Below are 19,035 nucleotides of genomic sequence, written 5' to 3' on the forward strand. Positions count from 1 at the left end.
CATCGAGTTCCAGAATTTTCCCAATATTACATGTATTAGACAAGGTCCCAAGTCATAAGGTCCCTAAAGCCTCTAATCTACAGACATTACATATGAGTCCAGGTATCCAAGCCACCCTGGCCTTCCTAAGTCTAGGGCCAGCAAAGGGAAGGGCAGGTAGAGAGTCCAGCTTACTGTGAACTTGAGTCCTGGCTCTGACCCTTAGTAGTTTTGTGACTTTGAGAAAACTCATTAACCTGTCTCTGTCTGTTTTTCTCTTTTGTAAGGTGAAAACAAACTGTACTTGTCTCACGGGTTGTAACAACAAGGTAGCATGGAAAGCCATTAGCACAGCGCCCAGCATATCCAAAACATCACATGGGTGAGCACAAAGGGAAAGGTCTGGACACATGAAGGGTGAGGCAGAGGGAGCTTTGGATAGGCGAGGTTTGCAATAAATAGAGCTGAGGTTATGCAGGTAAAAGCGGAGGGCTGAGAATATAGTGCAACTTCCTAAGCAGTTTCCAGATGGGTAACTAGGGAATGGACCCTTCGCTACCCCAGTTCTCCTAGCATCTAGACCGTACTGTGGTCCGCACATCGAATGTTCCAGAAAATTCCAATGAAACACATGGAAAAGCACTCAAAAACTGCTTTTGCTAAAAATCATTGACTTCTCATTTGCGCCCATGAGCTAGCTAAGAGCAAGAAAAACACTGGGCGTTGATCTCTGCCTTCCTGGTGTCAGTCTCCCTTACTTTGGCTGAGGACACAGAGCTAAGGCATTGCTAACCTTTCCCCTTGAGTCACCTAGATTCCTGGAATAACAAAAGCTCCCAGGGCAGCACCTCTAGCAGATGAGGGCAATTAGACAGGAGGGCGAGGCTGCACCTGCCTCAAGAGCAAGCTTCTTGTGGAAACCAGATTGGTCCCCTCAAGCAGCAAGGACTTCTTGGGAAGACTTGCGGTCATGAACTCCTTTGTTTGTCATCTTGCTAGTGTTGCTTCATCGACTAAGTCCCCACTCTCTGCCTTTCCCTCTTACTCAGCTTAACTAGTGTACTGGGGATATAGAAACCTGGTTTCACCCAAAAAATCCAAGCCAAAAGGATTGTTAGAACCTTCTTCTTCCTCTTGATTTTCTAAAGAACATCTCTTCTCTTTGCTTAGCCAGAAGCCCTGCTCAGGTCTCAAAGCTCAGCAACTTAATCCCCAGAGCAAACAGGACTTGGGCAGGGCAACCTAATCCCACTTCAGCTGCTGTAGATGAACCCACATAGTTCACAGGGTGGACAGCGCAGCTGAGATCCATAGCCCCATAGCCAGAGCTGAAGTCAGGAGGTCTGACAAGGGGGTCACTGTTTGATGTGCTGTGGGCTCTCTGTCCAGCAGGTGAGGACACGTCTCTCCACAGAGCAAGGAGAGTGTACAAAAGCCTACCTGGGCATTCTTCGTTGCTGCAGATCCACAGGCTGTTTCTGCAGATGCTGTTGGGCAAAAGAGGCTCGGGTTATTGGTTCTGCCAGGAGGGCACCTAATTAAATTAATGTTCACCACAGATAGCCCTGGCCTCCCGGAGAAGGGATACAGGAGAGAAAGAAGAGAAAGGTGCTGGAGCAGTCTTTAAAGGGTTAAAGTGGTACAGGCCATGCCTTTGGCCACAAAGGGTCCTTAAAGATGTCATAAAGGAGAAGAAACCGAAACAGAAGAAAACCTCGGGTGTCCAGGGCCCCAGTGGTAGTGAGGAGTCTTATTCCTCTCCCCATGCACAGCAGGTTGGGGGAACAAGAAAGACCTGTGTCGGAGGTGAGCCAGAGGTATGCTGGGCAGTGAAGGGATGGGGCTCAGCAGGCACTAGAGCAGCGGCTCTCAACCTTCCTGATACTTTGACCCTTTAGAAAGCTCCTCATGTGGTGGTGACTCCCCCACAGGCACACCATAAAAGTATTTCGTTGCAACTCCAAAACTGTAATTTTGCTACCGATATGAATCGCAATGTAAATATTTGATATGCTGGATATCTGATATTTGACCTCCCAAAGGGGTCGCGACCCACAGGTTGAGAACTCCTCCACTAGAGGCTGCAGACAGGGAAAGGCTGGAGGTGGGGCAAGGTGCTTTTTTCCCCAGTGTACAGAGGACAGTAGGCAGATTAGAGGCAACGTGCAGAGATATGCTCAAAGAGATGCTTGAACTAAGCAGGGACAGGTGCCCAGGCTAGGACCATCTAGGCTCCACAGAACACAGCCAAGGAGCCCCTGCTAGGGGATTCTGCTTACTGTCAACCAGCAGACAAAAGACTTAAGAAAAGAAGCTATGTGCTTGGCGTAAGACAAGCATCCTTTACTAACCAGTCATTAGGCAAGAGCTAGAGCTATCAGCTGCATGGAAAAGATGTGCCCCTCTGATTTCCCTCCAGGCGTATCTGTGACAAGGTCTTTGCATACCACCATTGCCTTCAACACCTGCTCTGATCCCGCTGCCAACTCCCCACCCCCACTCTCAACCCAGGCCAGCTCCTGGTCCACCTGATGTTGCCCCTCCTCCCCAACTCCCGCCAAACCCCTGCGTAGACCATGCTATGTATTCCCAGCTACCAACCAGGTGTTGCAGTCTTGAGAGAGGGAGGTGCCAGGGGGGTACCGCTTCCCAGCGTGCACACAGGAGCATTCGGAGCTCTGGACGCAGAGGCCTTCGTCGAGGAGCTCTCCCTCTGGGGTCAATGGCATCGAGGCAAAGATCTCAGCATCATCATTAGTCACCTCGCACTTCTAGAACCCCGTGGGTAATCGAAAGCTTAGCGCCTCTGGAAAACTCTAAGGACGTGTACCGCGATGTTTATCCCTAACCTTGATGGACTGGGAGGGAGGGAGGTATCAACCTCCATACTGCAGAAGCAAGAACGGGTCCAAGGGCTGGCTTTGGGGTGTCCAGTGGAGAAGCCACAGAGAGAGCCTAGCCAGAGGATTCTCTCAGGAATCTCGGAGAACCTGCGTGATGCAGTGTGTGTGTGGTGGTGGTGGGGATGCTGGGTTATTGCTACCCAATCCCTCCAGGATTGCATAGAGTCAATAGTTTTGCTCAACAGCATCCAATAGAGAATGCTATGAGTCATGAGCCTCAGGACTTACTACTCTGCGTAGCTGAATATAGCTCATGACCGCCACTCAGTCCCCTGGGCAGAGACTTTCTAACACAAAACCCTGTACAGCTGAGCACTAAGGCAAACCCAGGGCATACTTTGTAAGACCTTTCTGCCAGACTGGAGTCCCGAACCCCAACTGAGAAAAGAAACCGTAGTTCAGATCAGGCCAGGGGCTCCTTGAACAAAGCCACTGTTAGGGCCAAGGCCATCCTTATTTCCCCAGACACAGAGCCTTATGAATACAGACCACGGGAAATCATAAATTAAAACTAAAGGCCAGTTTAATCCTGAGCTCCCTGTACAAAGACTTTTAAAAAGCTACATAAAAGACTTCTGATTACAGCCACGAGGGAAAAACACAAGTGGCCTTCATCTCTCTCCCTAAAGCCAAGGGCACTGGCAGGGCCTCGGGTTTGCAAATGAAGGGGAAAGTTTATTACCAGGGCAGCCACAGCCATCCACACAGTGCTGCTGACACACTTCATTGATAGGCAGGCTCTGGCAGGTTCTGGTGCAAGGAGACACGCACTCCTTGTACTCCATGCCAGCGGGGCATGCTGGGTCTGAAAGACAAACCAAATGAGTCTCCCCAAGCAGTTCACAAGCATGGATGGTGGTTTCCAAATCACACTAGTGACAAGTGCAGCCAGCTTGCCCTCCCTCCCCCACCCCCGACCGTCCACTCTGCCTACAGGGCCTCAGGGGCCGTCTCCAACCCACCAGTCCATGGTCCCTCTGAAGCCAGCATTTCCCTGAAAGAGCATCTTCTGTTTTGTAAGGTTCCAGCTAAGACTGATTGAGATGCCTGGGCCAGCCACCTCTACTTCATAGCTATCTGTCCTCCATTCTACATGGAGAAAGCATGGGCATTTTTGTCTCTCAGTGTTCTGTAAATTCCAGCTAAAACATTCTCAGAGCAACACCAAATTCTGGGCTTTAAAAAAATGGTTTCCAGGGATCAGCAAGAAACTATCACTTCCTCCCTTGAGGGTCCCTCTTCCTCATGATATTGGCTCCCACCAAATGTCACCTCATCCCCAGCTCAGGGCATATTCTATCCATACCCACTTTGGTGACATTAATTTATTTCCACTGGCTTACTGGGCTGCGTCTGAACCTTAAAGCCAAACTAGCTCTCTGCTTCCCTCATGGAGCACACAGGTCCTTGTGGGCAAGGCCTGGCTCTTCCCAAACAATTGTCTCCAAGTCCTTCTTCAGAACCACCTATCAGGCGTCTCCTCCACCCTACCTTCAAAGGCCTGCAGTCAGCTACTCCCTGTGCAGAAGAGATGGGACACTCTAACCCTCATCATCCCCCACCCCCACAGCAGAGACGACAGGCAAAGCTGATGGCCACGCTGTTTGCCAGACGGTGAAACTCAAGTGTGCCGTGTCAATATCAGCCAGGCCCTCTGCCTCCTTCAGTCTGCATTGTCTGCCTAATTACAGCCAACCAGCTGTCCATCGAGTGGCTTTTGATCCGTGTGGTGAAAGAGAAGGCTTTTGCAAGGTGACCAGAAGTCTCTATTTAATCATGGTACTTTGGAGACGGTGACAATGACTATGGACCCAGTGAGATTTAGAGATGCCAAATGGATGTTGCGAGGCAGGGTTGAAGGACCAGTACAAGGTGTGCCTGGGGGCCGGAAGGATGAGTCAATAAAAGGGAAGGTTTAATGAAGGCTTTCTGGTTTTCTCTGGGGTCACCCCACATGCAGCTTTTATAACCTGACGCTCCTTCTAACTCAGGACAGTCCTGAAGACGGGCACTGCGACCTAACTGCCTGCTGCACTGGAGCAGAGACAACTGTGGGAAGCCAGGGAATGGGTTTCCTGAGTCATGGGGTCGTGAGAGTATGACATGAAACCAAGGTAGGGACAGGGCCTTGAAAGGCTTTCTCAGCTTCCACATAGACCATGAGAGAAGGGACTTCCCGGCAGGCCAGTGCTCACAGGACTAGGTGACAGTCGAGAAGAGCCATTCGGGACATAGGATTCAATAGACACTGGTTGATGGCACTGGTGGGAAGTGGTACCTCACAACACAGCTCCAGAACACCAAGTACCACCACCCCAGGACAAACAGCCTGCACCTAGCACAGGGGAAAGCAGCGACTTACGACAGGCGCTGTGGTCAGTCCAGCCGTACAGCACCATCCCTTCCTGGGCACAGGTTCGGGCATACTCAAGGAGAGCCGGGCATGCGCACTCTGGCCCGTGGGTGCATGTACACAAAGTTTTCTCGCAGAGAGCTACGAAGGGCTCGGGATCCACCAGAGGGTGGCAGCGGGCGAACACCGAGGCAGTCTTCAGTAGCTGGCACTGCTCCCACATGGCCTGCAGGGAAAGAGACTCTTCAGCACAGCCCAAGGAGGGTGCTGGCCTCGGCCATGTGCTCACTTACTGTCCCTCTGAGGATGGCACTAAGGGAAACCAGATTGTCCAGTCGGGATCCAGCAGGTGCTATCTACAACGCTAAGAGACTTTGACCGTGCAGCTTCAGGGTGCAGAGGTGGAGGCAACAATTCTTCTGCCCTCACCTGGACACCTCTCTTCCTTGATCTTAATTCTCTTCATTACCAAATAAAGGATCTAACAGGAGCAGGGCATATTTTATGCAGTAGAGTTTCCTGCACGTCCACTTCCTGCACATTAGCCCATAGATTTAAAGAGTAGACTGGGCATGGGGCTTGGGAAGACATTTTCTGACACATTCCCCAGGAGACTGCGGGGACCAATAGGATCCGTTCCCATTGGCAATAACATAGTAAGGCCCTATTAAATGCCCGGGTAGTGGCAGATGCATTTAATCGCAGCACTGGGGGTGAGAGAAGGGCAGAAGCAGGTGGATCTCCGTGAGTTCAAGGCCAGCCTGATCTACAGTGTGAGGCTAAACAGAGAAACCCTGTGCCTATTAAGTATCTCAAGACATGCTGTGCCAGGCAAGGCTTATTTTGGTTTCCCCTCTGTTGATACCCTCAACTCAATCTAACAACACAAGGCAGGTTTGGAACTGTCAGTCCTTTCTTCTGCTGGTTCATTAGTAGAAACAAACCTGCATGTTTTACTAACAAACATCTCTACAGTCTGTGTTTTAATGATTCCAAATGCCTGTTGTCAGTTGCTGTTTTCATTTTATTTATTTATTTTTATTATTATTTTTTAACTGTAACAGTCTCTGCAGCAGGGCTGCCTCTAGCCAGGATGGCTAGCTTTGACTGGCAGCTTCTCACTCTCGGTGCCACGTGGACCAGCAATGTCTATTAGAATCAATGACATCTTCAACATGATGCAACACAATGCTATAGATAAACCGCAGTTTGTTTCATGCATGATTTCTTTCATATGCTGGAGGTCAGCAGCTAGTACAAGCATTTACAACCTTCAACTAGAAAGGAAAGAGCCCAAGAATAGCTGTATGCTATAAAAATAGCTACATATTACGAAATATATACTATATAGGATTCTGAGCCATGAGTACTAACTGGAGCTGATCAGTGTTTGCGAGCAGGGTCATAGAAAAAGAAGACATAAATCGCTAGAGGAGAAGAAATTCAGAGAAAGCCCATGTTTGTCGAGAACAGAGAGTCACGCACGAGGGTCTCTGCTATATGGCACCAGGGGAATCCCAGAGGTAAGAGAAGTCTGACCTGTGTGCCACCAACCTCAAGATCCTCCCTGACACTAGGGACATGCTCTAGTCCTAGGGAATTAGTGTCCTGCTCCCAGCAGCCCTGGGCCAGGATCGTGCATCTCACCTAGTCTGGTCCATCCAGAGTCCACAGTCAGAATCAAGCAAGCAGAACATAACATCACAACTGTGGTGTGACCACAGTAGGCCCTGGGTCCACGTGCAGCTTAGAAAAGCAGCTGCCTATTAGCATGGGTTAAGGCTGTCCACTATCTCCATACCTCTTCAATATAGTGCTTGAAGTTCTAGCAATAGCAATAAGTCAGCATAAAGAGATCAAGGGGATTCGAATTGGAAAGGAAGAAGTCAAACTTTCATTATTTGCAAATGATATGATAGTGTACATAAGCGGCCCCAAAAACTCTCCCAAAGAACTCCTACAGCTGATAAACACCTTCAGTAATGTGGCAGGATACAAGATCAACTCCAAAAAATCAGTTGCCCTCCTATACACAAAGAACAAAAAAGCAGAGAGGGAAATCAGAGAAACATCACCTTTCACGATAGCCACAAATAGCATAAAGTATCTTGGGGTAACTCTAACCAAGGAAGTGAAAGATCTATTCAGCATGGGTTACTGATACAAACCTGTGGGTGGTCTGAGAGTGTGAGCCAGCCACAGCAGCAGCAGACACAGTGCCCCTCCCTATCTTCACCTTCCTCAATTCCCTCCTGTTGAGTCAATGCCTCTGTGGCCAGTCTCTGGTAGTGGGAACTTAGACTAATAATTAGCTTGCCTGGTGGAAAGTTCCTTGAGCCAATAAGGACAACAGTCTTCATGTTACTTCATGGACTGGACTGCGACAAAGATGCCACAGTGCCTGTCACCAAATAGACCATCATAAATGGAGATACGTTAGAGGTGCTCGGGCCAGCTGGGTGTCAGCTACATGTGCCCTTCTGCTAGCCACCTTGAGGAGAAATAGATTTCTGAAGTTGGTGACCAGAAGGAGTGACAGGGGCTGGCTGGCCTGCCATGGCCTTGCTGTCACTTCCACAGCCCCAAGTTCAGGTTCAAGCTCATGCATATACCAGTTGTATGAACTTTAGCTTATCACCCAACCCCTTCCTCTGTGGTATGTGAGGGGGATCGAAGCTCCTGTAGTAAATCTGCAGTGAGCAGCATGCAATTCATCCCAAGGAATGGTGACCCATATATCATCTATCTTGTGACCACCAGAGAAGTCCCTTCTGCTGTTCCTCTGCCTCTGCCATGGCAAGCAGATTTCCAGAAAGATGGGACACTCTTGTCCCTTTTCCTATCTCCCTGGGCTATATTGGGATAATGGTCACCATGACAACATTATCACTTCTCTGGTATCTTGGGTGCTCCTTGGTAAGCAGAGGGGCAGCTTTTGCTGATTTCTTATTTGGAAAGGTCGTGATTCTTCCAAAGTAGCAAGGAGGCAAAATGAAGCTCAGGGAAGGAGGCTGAGGTCTGGGTCTGTTTCTGCTCTGCAACACTGCCCATTAGAACACCATTCAAGGACCGGGGTCAGAGCTCTCACAGAGGGCAGCTGAGAGTGTCCAACTGCTCAGTTCCTGCCTACCTGTTTGCCCATCTACAGTTCAGAGCTAGAAAGAAAACAACAACAAAAAAAAACCTGAAAACTGCATGAAAAACTATTGCCGTTGCTACCCTAGGGCTCTCTGTCAAGGGTAATTGCTATACACCATGGGACCAGCTCTGGCAGACACGGTGAGGATGAACTAGCAATCTCCTCCATGCAGGACACAATAGCACCCAAAGAAAGAAGAACTGTAGTTCAGGGATCCTCCCTGCCTAGAGTCCTGGCAAGCCAAGGATCAACATAGTAAAAATGGGAATTCTACCAAAGGCAATCTATAGATTCAATGAAATCCCCATCAAGGTCCTATAAAAATTCTTCACAGATCTTGAGAGGACAATAATCAACTTTATATGGAAAACAAAAAACCCAGGATAGCCAAAACAATCTTAGACAATAAAGGAACTTCTGGAGGCATTACCATCCCTGACTTCAAACTCTATTACAGAGCTACAGTATTGAAAACAGCTTGGTATTGGCATAAAAACAGAGAAGTCGACCAATGGAATCGAATAGAAGACCCGGATTTTAACCCACAAACCTATGAACACCTGATTTTCGATAAAGGAGCTAAAAGTACACAATGGAAGAAAGAAAGCATCTTCAACAAATGGTGCTGGCATAACTGGATGTCAACCTGTAGAAGAATGGAAATAGATCCATATCTATCACCAGGCACAAAACTCAAGTCCAAGTGGATTAAAGACCTCAATATCAATCTGAACATACTGAACCTGATAGAAGAGAAAGTGGGAAGTACTCTACAACATATGGGCACAGGAGACTGCTTCCTACGTATAACCCCAGCAGCAGAGACATTAAGGGCAGCATTGAATGAATGGGACCTCCTGAAACTGAGAAGCTTCTGTAAAGCAAAGGACACTGTCACTAAGACAAAAAGGCAGCCTACTGACTGGGAAAAGATCTTCACCAATCCCTCAACTGACAAAGGTCTGATCTCCAAAATATATAAGGAACTCAAGAAACTAGACTTTAAAATGTTAATTAACCCAATTTAAAAATGGGGCACTGAACTGAAGAGAGAATTCTCAACAGAAGAAGTTCAAATGGCCAAAAGACACTTATGGTCATGCTCAACCTCCTTAGAGATCAGGGAAATGCAAATCAAAACAACTCTGAGATACCATCTTACACCTGTCAGAATGGCTAAAATCAAAAACACCAATGATAGCCTTTGCTGGAGAGGTTGTGGAGTAAGGGGTACACTCATCCATTGCTGGTGGGAATGCAAACTTGTGCAACCACTTTGGAAAGCAGTGTGGCGGTTTCTCAGGAAATTTGGGATCAACCTACCCCAGGACCCAGCAATACCACTCTTGGGAATATACCCAAGAGATGTCCTATCATATTACAAAAGCATTTGTTCAATTATGTTCATGGCAGCATTATTTGTAATAGCCAGAACCTGGAAACAACCTAGATGCTCTTCAATGGAAGAATGGATGAAGAAAGTATGGAATATATACAAATTAGATTACTACTCAGCGGTAAAAAACAATGACATCTTGAATTTTGCATACAAATGGATGGAAATAGAAAACACTATCCTGAGTGAGGTAACCCAGACCCAAAAAGATGAACATGGGATGTACTCACTCATAATTGGTTTCTAGCCAAAAATAAAGGACATTGAGCTTATAATTCATGATCCTAGAGAAGCTAAATAAGAAGGTGAACCCAAAGAAAAACATATAGTTATCCTCCTGGATATTGGAAGTAGACAAAATTGCCGGGCAAAAATTATGAACTTGGGGGTGAGGTGGGATGGGGGTAAGGGGAGATGGGGAGAGAAAAGTGTGAAGGGGAGGACGGGGAGAGCTTGGGGGAAGGGGATGGTTGGGATAAAGGAAGGGTGGATATGGGAGCAGGAAAGTATATATCTTAATTAAGGGAGCCATTTTAGGGTTGGCAAGAGACTTGACTCTAGAGGGGTTCCCAGGTGTCCAGGGAGATGCCCCCAGCTAGTTCCTTGGGCAGCTGAGGAGAGGGAGCCTGAAATGGCCCGATCCTATAGCCATACTGATGAATACCTTGCATATCACCATAGAACCTTCATCTGGCGATGGATGGAGATAGAGACAGAGCCCCACAATGGAGCACGGGACTGAGCTCCCAAGGTCCAAATGAGGAGCAGAAGGAGGGAGAATATGAGCAAGGAAGTCAGTACCGCAAGGGGTGCACCCACCCACCGAGATGGTGGGGCTGATCTAATGGGAGCTCACCAAGGCCAACTGGACTGGGACTGAAAAAGCATTGGATAAAACCGGACTCCCAGAACATGGCAGACAATGAGGGCTGCTGAGAAGCTAAGGACAATGGCACTGGGTTTTGATCCTACTGCATGTACTGGCTTTCAGGGGGGCTAGCCTGTTTGGATGCTCACCTTCCTAGACCTGGATGGAGGGGGGAGGACCGTGGACTTCCCGCAGGGCAGGGAACCCTTACTGCTCTTTGGACTGGAAAGGGAGGGGGAGGGAGTTGGGGAAGGGGGAGGGAAATGGGAGGCGGGGAGGAGGTAGAAATTTTTAATAAAAAGAAAATAATAATAATAATAATAATAAAGAAGAAGAAAAGAAGAAGAAGAAGAAGAAGAAGAAGAAGAAGAAGAAGAAGAAGAAGAAGAAGAAGAAGAAGAAGAAGAAGAAGAAGAAGAAGAAGAAGAGGAAGAAGAAGAAGAAGAAAAAGACCTGTAGTTCAGGCATCCTCCCTGCCTGGAGTCCTGGCAAGCCAAGGCCAGCCTGGCTTGTCTCCCATTGGCGCAGGTCCGTCCTGTCCCAGATCAAAGGGAAAATGGGAACAACACTGGCACATTTCCTGGGCGGTCCCTGGAGGTGTTAAATGGTCTGTAGAAATCCACAGCCAGAAGGGTGTTTTCAGGTTATTTCCCTGCAGGATAGGAGTGTGATTTCTGCAGAAACTGCCTCCTCCCTTCCTAGAACAAACGCTTCAGTCCCTGTGGCACCTGCCTGAAATCTAATTACAGTTTCTCCCTCCACAGAAGCAAAAAGAAGCCTGGGCTCTCATCTTTCCCTCCAAGCTTCTGCTGGTCACCCCTGACCTCAACCTGGTCTACAGTCTGGTTGCTAGACAGGACTTTCAACATCTGCCATTGCCTCCAACACGATCCACCTCCACCCCACAGCAGTGCCCAGAGAGGTATTCAGCTCTCAGTCTCAGCTAGCTACTCACTGGCTTCTCTGTTCCACCTCAGGCAGACCCACCAGGCCAAGCCAGGTCATGGGACAACATGGTCCAAGGTGGTTTCCACGCCTGTGATCCCAGACTCATGGCAGAGACTATTGATGATGCTAACTAAAATAGTCACTGCAGATGTTCTGCCTCTGGGTCCCCAGCGCTGCCTCTGCTGGACACAAAATGCAAATCTACTCCCCATTCCTATTTTATAGGAAACATTCTAGCTCATTAGGAAAGTAGGGAGACGCAATCGTAGCAGTAACGAACACAAGTGTGAGTCACCTCCAGTCCCTCCATGGGCCTGTTTGCACACAGGCTGAAGGCTTTGTCCCTAACGGGGTCTCCTTCTTAGGGGAGCTGCCTATTGTAGCTGGAGGAAGCCTGCAGGTGAGGTGTCAGGGAAAACACCCCAAAGGCAAGCCAAGTCTTAGCTGGGTCTGGATGCTGTGTAAGGACTTAAGCACAAGAGGGGGAACATGTTAGATAAAGCTTTGTCCCCAGCCTGGAGCGCTTCCTGGAGGTACCTAAAAGGTAGTGGGGCCTAGTGGAAGGAAGTTAGGTCATTTGGAAGGTTCCTACTAAGGGGAGAGAGCAACCTGGGTCCCTTCCTCTGTTTTTGCTTCCCGGCCACCAAGAAGCAAGCATCCTCCTCAGTCACATGCTCTCACTAAGATGCATTGTACTGTCACAGGCCCGAGCTGATGGGAACAAATGACCATTCACCTCTGAAACCATGAACAAAAATTAATATTTCACTTATCAAGTTGATTTTCTCAGGTATTTTGTTACAGCAATGGAAAGCTGGCTAAGACACTGAGGAATATCTCTGTGTACCCTGCATTCCTTGGACATATATAAAGTCAAGAAAATTGGTGAGTCGGGATGAACCGGCCAGAAGAGCCAAGCTGCAGGCCTGAGCCAATCATCTCTGACTTCTGTCTGCCCTCCCAGCCAGAGGCTACTGACCTAGAGAAACGCAGCCAGGAAGCTCCACACAGCTTCCCTGCCCGGGTCCGCTTCAACACAAGGTTGATTCAAAGCACAAACCAGGTCCCTCTTCTATAGCTGAGACCCTCTTCTAACCCACGTAAATGAAGTGGTTTCAAAACCCCTGCAGCTTTCACAAATCGGACCTTCAGGGATTGGCAGATACCTTCAAAGGACACAACATCACCTTCAAAGAAAAAGAAATATGTTCATCCTTTTAGTTTGGGATAAGATTGGAGAGAGTAAAAAAGTTACCAGGTCATCCCAGTATGGTGGTGTGTTCCTGTATCCCAAGCACTTGGGATGCTGAGGCCAGTTTGGGATGCTGGGGAAATGGAGGCCAGTCTAGGCTACATAGCACAATCTTGTCTCAATAAATAAATAAATAATAGGGCTGAGGCAAAGGCTTGGTGGGTAAAGCACCTACTATACAAGTATGAGGACCAAGTATAAGCTTGAAGCCCCAGCAACCACATAAAGCCAACCATAGTAGCATGGATCTGTGAGCCCAGGGCTGCTACCATCAAGTGGAAGGCAGGGACAGGACAAGCCCTGGAAGCTTACCTTGATGTACACAGTGACCAACAGCAAAGAGACCCTGTCTCAAACAAGTTCAAGATGAGTACTGACACCCAAGGTCACAGTTGACCCCCACATGCGTGAACATGCACACACATACATATACACACATACATACACATACACAAAAATGAATAACTAAAGCTAGGAATGGCACTCAATGATAGAGTACATGCCTAGCTGTGTGAGACTCTGAGTTTAACAACAAATGTCAAAAATAAATAAACATTAATTTTTTAAAAGAATCTATACACGGACTAATGGAACTAACAGGCAAAAGAACAAGCACAAATGGCTAATGGGTGTTTTTAAAGTGCTTGGCGTCCTCAGCCATCATGGGAAAGCACATTGAGACTAATTTGAGATTCTTCGTGTTCCCCGGCCCCTGTCACAATGGCTGTCATCAAGAGCAAAGAGGACAGCAAACACCAAACACAGGCAAGAACACAGGGACCGAGGGACCCTTCTTCAGTGCTGACAGGAGCGTAAACCAATACAGCAATTATGGAAGTCAGTGTGAAGGAAGATGTCCCAAAAAGTTAAACCAGAACTTCCATATGACACAGTGATGGCACTTCAAGTCACACACCCTACGTACTCTCTGTCCTACCAGAGAGGGGCCTGCACGTGCGTGTGCATTGCTACACTATTCACAATGGCAAGGAAGTGGAACTGGCCACATACATATACACACATACACACACACACACACACACACACACACACACACACACACACACGGTAACTCAGTCTCAGAAAAGCCAAAATTGCGTGTTCTCTCTCGCATGTCGATCCTAGCTTACAGTGTTTATACATATGTGAATAAGTGGGTGAATGTGAGTGTAAGCTATGAAAGGAGACCAGGAGAGAAAAAAATGAGCATTCAGGAAGAAGGAGGGCAACAGGACATGACATCAGAGAGGAGAGGAGGCAAGGGTAGAGGAGGCATGAAAGGACACAAGAGGGCAGGGGTGCGAGGCAGATGGGGTAGGAAGGAAAATCAATCAAAAGGGAAAGTTTTGTTGGAAAATATCATAATGAATACTGTGTATGCTAATTCAAGTTTTACTTTAAAAATTAAAGAATTTACTAATTAGGCCAGAAATTCTCAAATTAGCCCTGGGTCCCCTACAGATACCAAGATCCTCCAGGAACCAATAATATCCAACTTGTCCTGGAATGCTGGGCATATTTTATGCTTTCGGCTCTCCTTTCATGGTTATTTAGTAATTCCTCTTTGATATCTGGCTTAAGAGAAATGAGCTGGCTTCTCATACTTGAGTTTCCATAAGCCTGGCATCAAAGAAGAGTTATAAACCTGCAAAACAATGCATTCTTCTGCCTTGATTTTTGTTCTGAAATTTAGGGCTATCTTTGTTTTGTTTTTAATTTTTTATTTATATGAAATACAATGAGCTCCCAAGGTCCAAATGAGGAGCAGAAGGAGAGAGAACATGAGCATGGAAGTCAGGACTGCAAGGGGTGTGCCCACCCACTGTGACGGTGGGACTGATCTAATGGGAACTCACCAAGGCCAAGGCCAACTGGACTGGAGCTGATGGAGCATGTGATCAAACCGGACTCTCTGAACGTAGCTGACAAGGAGGGCTGACTGAGAAGCCAAGGACAGTGGCACTGGGTTTTGATTCTACTGCATGTACTGGCTTTGTGGGAACCTAGTCTGTTTGAATGCTCACCTTCCTAGACCTGGAAAGAGTGGGGAGGACCTTGGACTTCCCACAGGGCAGGGAACCCTGACTGCTCTTTGGACTGGAGAAGGAGGGGAAGAAAAAATGGGGGGAAAGGGAGGGAAATGGGAGGAGAGGAGGAGGTGAAAATTTTTAATAATAATAATAAATATAATGAGTTTTATCATTCCTTTAATTAATTAATTAATACTTTAATGCCTAACATGGCAAATACCAAGAACTATAATCCAAATAAGCAAATTGGAGTTGTCAATTAATTTTTCGGAGTGTAAAGGAATCCTGGTACTGAGCAGCTTGAGGACCACAGTACCAGTGATGGGGTAACCAGACATGAAGACCACTGTACCAGTGATGCAGTAACCAGGATTGAGGCCTGACTATACTCCATAACTCGGTCACTTGTCATCAAACCACAGGCTATAGTGAGTCGAGGATTTCATGGTCACAGATTCAAACAAAAATTTAAAATATTCAGAGCAAGGGGTTGCATTCATACTGAACATGTTTCTACTTTTTTTCCTTTTCATTATTCTCTATTTTCACTATCCAATATGCTATGACACTTATCTACATAGCATTTATAATATATTAAGCATGAGAATAATCTGCAATAATTTAAAGTTATGAGAGGGGCCAGGTCAGTGTATGAGAGTGCTTGTTACACAAGCCTGATGACCTGAGCTTGATTCCCAGAACCCACATCAAGGTGGCTGGAGAGATCTGATTGTTCAGCTGTCCTCTGATCCCCCATGAGTGTACTGTGGCACATGAGCCATGCATAGGCATTGTTGCCCCCCTCTCCTTCCCTCCCCCTCTCCCTCTCTCTTACACACACACGCACACACACACTCGTGAGCGCGTGCACACACAAACAACAACAACCACAGAGGCTGGAGAACTGGCTCCACAGTTATGAACACTTACTGCTCTTCCAAAAAATCTGAGATCAGTTCCCAGCATCCACACAGCAACTTACAACCACCTTCCAGTTCCAGGGGGATGCAATGCCCTCTCTAGGACTCTAAGGCTGCTACGTACACATAGTGGATATAAACACACACACACACACACACACACACACACAATTTAAAAATAAATAAATAAACATGTATTTTTAAAGTAACACAATAACAATAATTTTTAAATAAAATTAAGCATACAAGAAGATGGGGCAGACTGTAATGAGCTGGCATGCCATTCTAGGCAAGAGATCTGGTCATCAAAGGGTTAGAAGGCAGAATGGTAAATGCAGGGGTTCTAGAAGCATAGGTGGGCTAGGACCCCAACCCATTTCTTTCAAAGGGTGTGACTTTAATAAATCTATACCACTTATTGATACTGTCGTTTCCTCCGTTGCATGAGAAACTGTAGGAAAAGACTGTGTGTAGCCCATGTCTGCTTCTCTTCCTCCTTACTTATGACTCTCAACTTTCAGCTTCCACTTGGGTGCAGCTCTCAGGAATGGAGATGCCATGTTCTTCCCTGTCTGCTGCCCAGAGCAGCCCTAGCACACTCAGCTGTGCCCCGAGGAGAGGAGCCTGCCTGACTCCATTTTGAAAGCACCCGTTGTGCTGTGCTTTTACTGTGAGAACTGAGGTGCTCTCTGTTTCCCGGAACCTGACCTTCCACAACCTGTAACCTTGATTTGTTTCTGAGAATTTCCTTACCCTCCCTGACCTTATCTGACCCATCCCTAACCACATGGTGAGTAACCAGATGGTTTTTTAAAGACATTTTTATTTCCTTATTGCTACTTTCTCTCCCTTCTGTAAAACTACTTATGATGTTACGCCTTGAAAGGAGCCCAAGAGATGAATTTGGGGCTACTCTCTTTAACCCAGTCTTAGGGGGCAGTTGCTAGCCAGCTCTTGGGCACACCCCAATAAAAATCAAGCTTGCTTCAAATCTGGCTCAAATTGGTGTAGTGGTCTTGTTCTTGCCATTGAGAGTAACAGAAGGACAGACGCAGGAAGGTACCTTGCACCTTCCAGGAAAGTCCTCCTTTCCTGTCCCTTCTCATTCCCCTGCTGGCATGTGACTGTGGCGCCTGAAGCTTGAGATGACATCTTGGGTCATGAGCTACAAGTTCCATCCTGAAGGCATTGAGAAATGAGACAGAAGGACCCTGATGCCAACAGCACAGGACTCTGGCCCGGCCCTGCACATCCTGCCCTGAGCTTCACATGAGAGAGAATACACTAACTACAAGCCATTGTTACCTTAAATGTCCTGTCACTCACGGCTGGATCTACCCAGGTAGTAATACCTACCTCAGACCATTGCTGAAAAACAAAATTAAATGAACTCAAGCAGAGATGGCTAGCAAGTGCTCTCTACCACTCGCCAGTTGTCTGCCCAGACTTCACTTTGGCTCTCTGCAAAACCATTCTGGCAGGGACACAAAATAAGGGTCAGCTAATTTGCACTTCCAGCATCTTCTGGCTCCAGTGCCCGGCATCAGCCACTTCTGTCTTTTTTCATCTCCTGTCGGTGGTGCCAGAAACTGGCAGAGAACTGCAGCCCCAACTCCATCAATCCATGACTTCAGCCTCCTGGGCGGGTGTGCAGACCCAATTGTGGCCCATCTTAATCCCATTTTCCGTTCATCAGACGAGACCAGGCCTCTTCCCTGGGGACCCGTAGGCCCCATCTAGGGGGAGGAAGAGAAAGCAAGAGTCTCTCCCCAGGGGCGGTGAAGGCAAAGCAGGAGAAAAAGCCAGAGCCAGAGGTCCAGAGCTGTGCTATTGTTTCATCTCAAACAGCTGGCAAAGGAGAGGGGGTGGGGCATGAGCATTCCTAGGGCCTGAAGAGAATGCAGAAAGGAGGGCGTGCTGTACAAAGCACAAGCTGTTTGCCCGGCCCTGATCTTTCCAGCTCCAGAGTGGGCGGAGGCTTGAGGCTGCCCCCTATGGAGGAGGCATCTAAAGCCTAAATTGGTCCAAAGCAGTGGGTTCAAAAATTCACTCAGGGCAGCCAGCAGGGATGAATGAGGCGAGGGAGGTCACTGACTCAATTTGTAACTGCTGGCTGCCTTGGTGTTTCCATCCATATTCCAAGCTACTAACTCACAGTCAAGATTCAGATCTTGATCCTGGTTCATACCCGTCCATAAAACGGATGGGGTTCCTAGAGGTTCCTCTCCTTAAGATGGCTGGATGGGATGCTCGTGATAAGCAGGGTGACTAGACAGACCACAGTAGAGATGCCTGTGTCTACGGAGGCCTCCCTAGGTCCTTCTCACTCTGCCCTGTCTCTTGGGAGCATATGAGTAGCTCTCCAGATCATCAGATCTGTCATCTGGGAGAAGAGTTAGTCATTAACTAACAATGTAGGAAATGTAACTCTAACTTTAATAAATTAGGGATAAGAAAGTTTATTCTCAAGCCAAATATGAATGATCATGGCCTAGGAACACAGATTCTGGCTACTTCAAATTCCACGTTCCAATGTGGGAATGGTTTCCTTGAATTATCAGTACAGTAACAGAACAAAGAAAGTCATGCATGAAGGCACTTTTCCCATCCACTGTTGGAAACACTAGGTAGGAGGATTAAAGCAAGTGAGGAAGTCTCTCCTCTAAATCTCAGATGCTCTGCCAATACTCCTAGCCTTTTGGTTGGTGGAAGCTGGTGACCTACTAAGTAAATGCATTCCGAAAGGTTTTATGTGTCAATCACAAGGATGGAAAAGGTAGGCCAGAAACTACTCTTTAGGGAGCTGAAGAAAGCCCAGGACAAAGTGCGGTCGAGCGCTGGACCCGCAACATTCCCACCTCCCCACGGCCACTCCTTGAGTCTCATACAAGGGTCCGTGGGAGGTGTGGCTTCCCTCTAGAAACTGTTGCTTACAGTCTTGTTCCCTGGTCTGCAGTTCCGAATCTGCCCAAGCTCTTAAACAACAGGTCCAATCTGAACCAGTCTACACATCCCGCACACAGCGAGAGAAATCAGCAGCTCTGTGCCAGGAGGCAAATCACCGGAGCTGCCCCGTGGCTGCTGCCCCGTCGCTACTGCCCTGTGGCTTACCATCCATCAAGCAGTTTGTCACCTACTGACCCCAACAGTGCTGCTGTTGTCCTTTGTGATGGGTTAGGTTCTCTTGTGTCTGGTCCCTGGAACTCTTCCTGGTACAGTTTCAGCATTGCCCATGCCATACCAACAT

General features: G+C 47.6%; 1 protein-coding gene across 1 annotated transcript in view; it reads right to left on the bottom strand.

The window, feature by feature from the left end:
• The window catches only part of Vwf (von Willebrand factor), a 150,014-nt gene that overhangs the window by 94,698 nt on the left and 36,281 nt on the right, over positions 1-19,035 (bottom strand). The window contains exons 7-10 of the mRNA XM_038320478.1: positions 5,245-5,461; positions 3,565-3,687; positions 2,581-2,692; positions 1,420-1,466 (exon numbers count right to left, since the gene is read on the bottom strand). Coding sequence (XP_038176406.1) covers positions 1,420-1,466; positions 2,581-2,692; positions 3,565-3,687; positions 5,245-5,461 — 499 coding nt within the window. The remainder of the gene's footprint in view (positions 1-1,419; positions 1,467-2,580; positions 2,693-3,564; positions 3,688-5,244; positions 5,462-19,035) is intronic.

This window comes from Arvicola amphibius, chromosome 2 (genome assembly GCF_903992535.2).
Source record: "Arvicola amphibius chromosome 2, mArvAmp1.2, whole genome shotgun sequence".
NCBI classification, from domain to species: Eukaryota; Metazoa; Chordata; class Mammalia; order Rodentia; family Cricetidae; genus Arvicola; species Arvicola amphibius.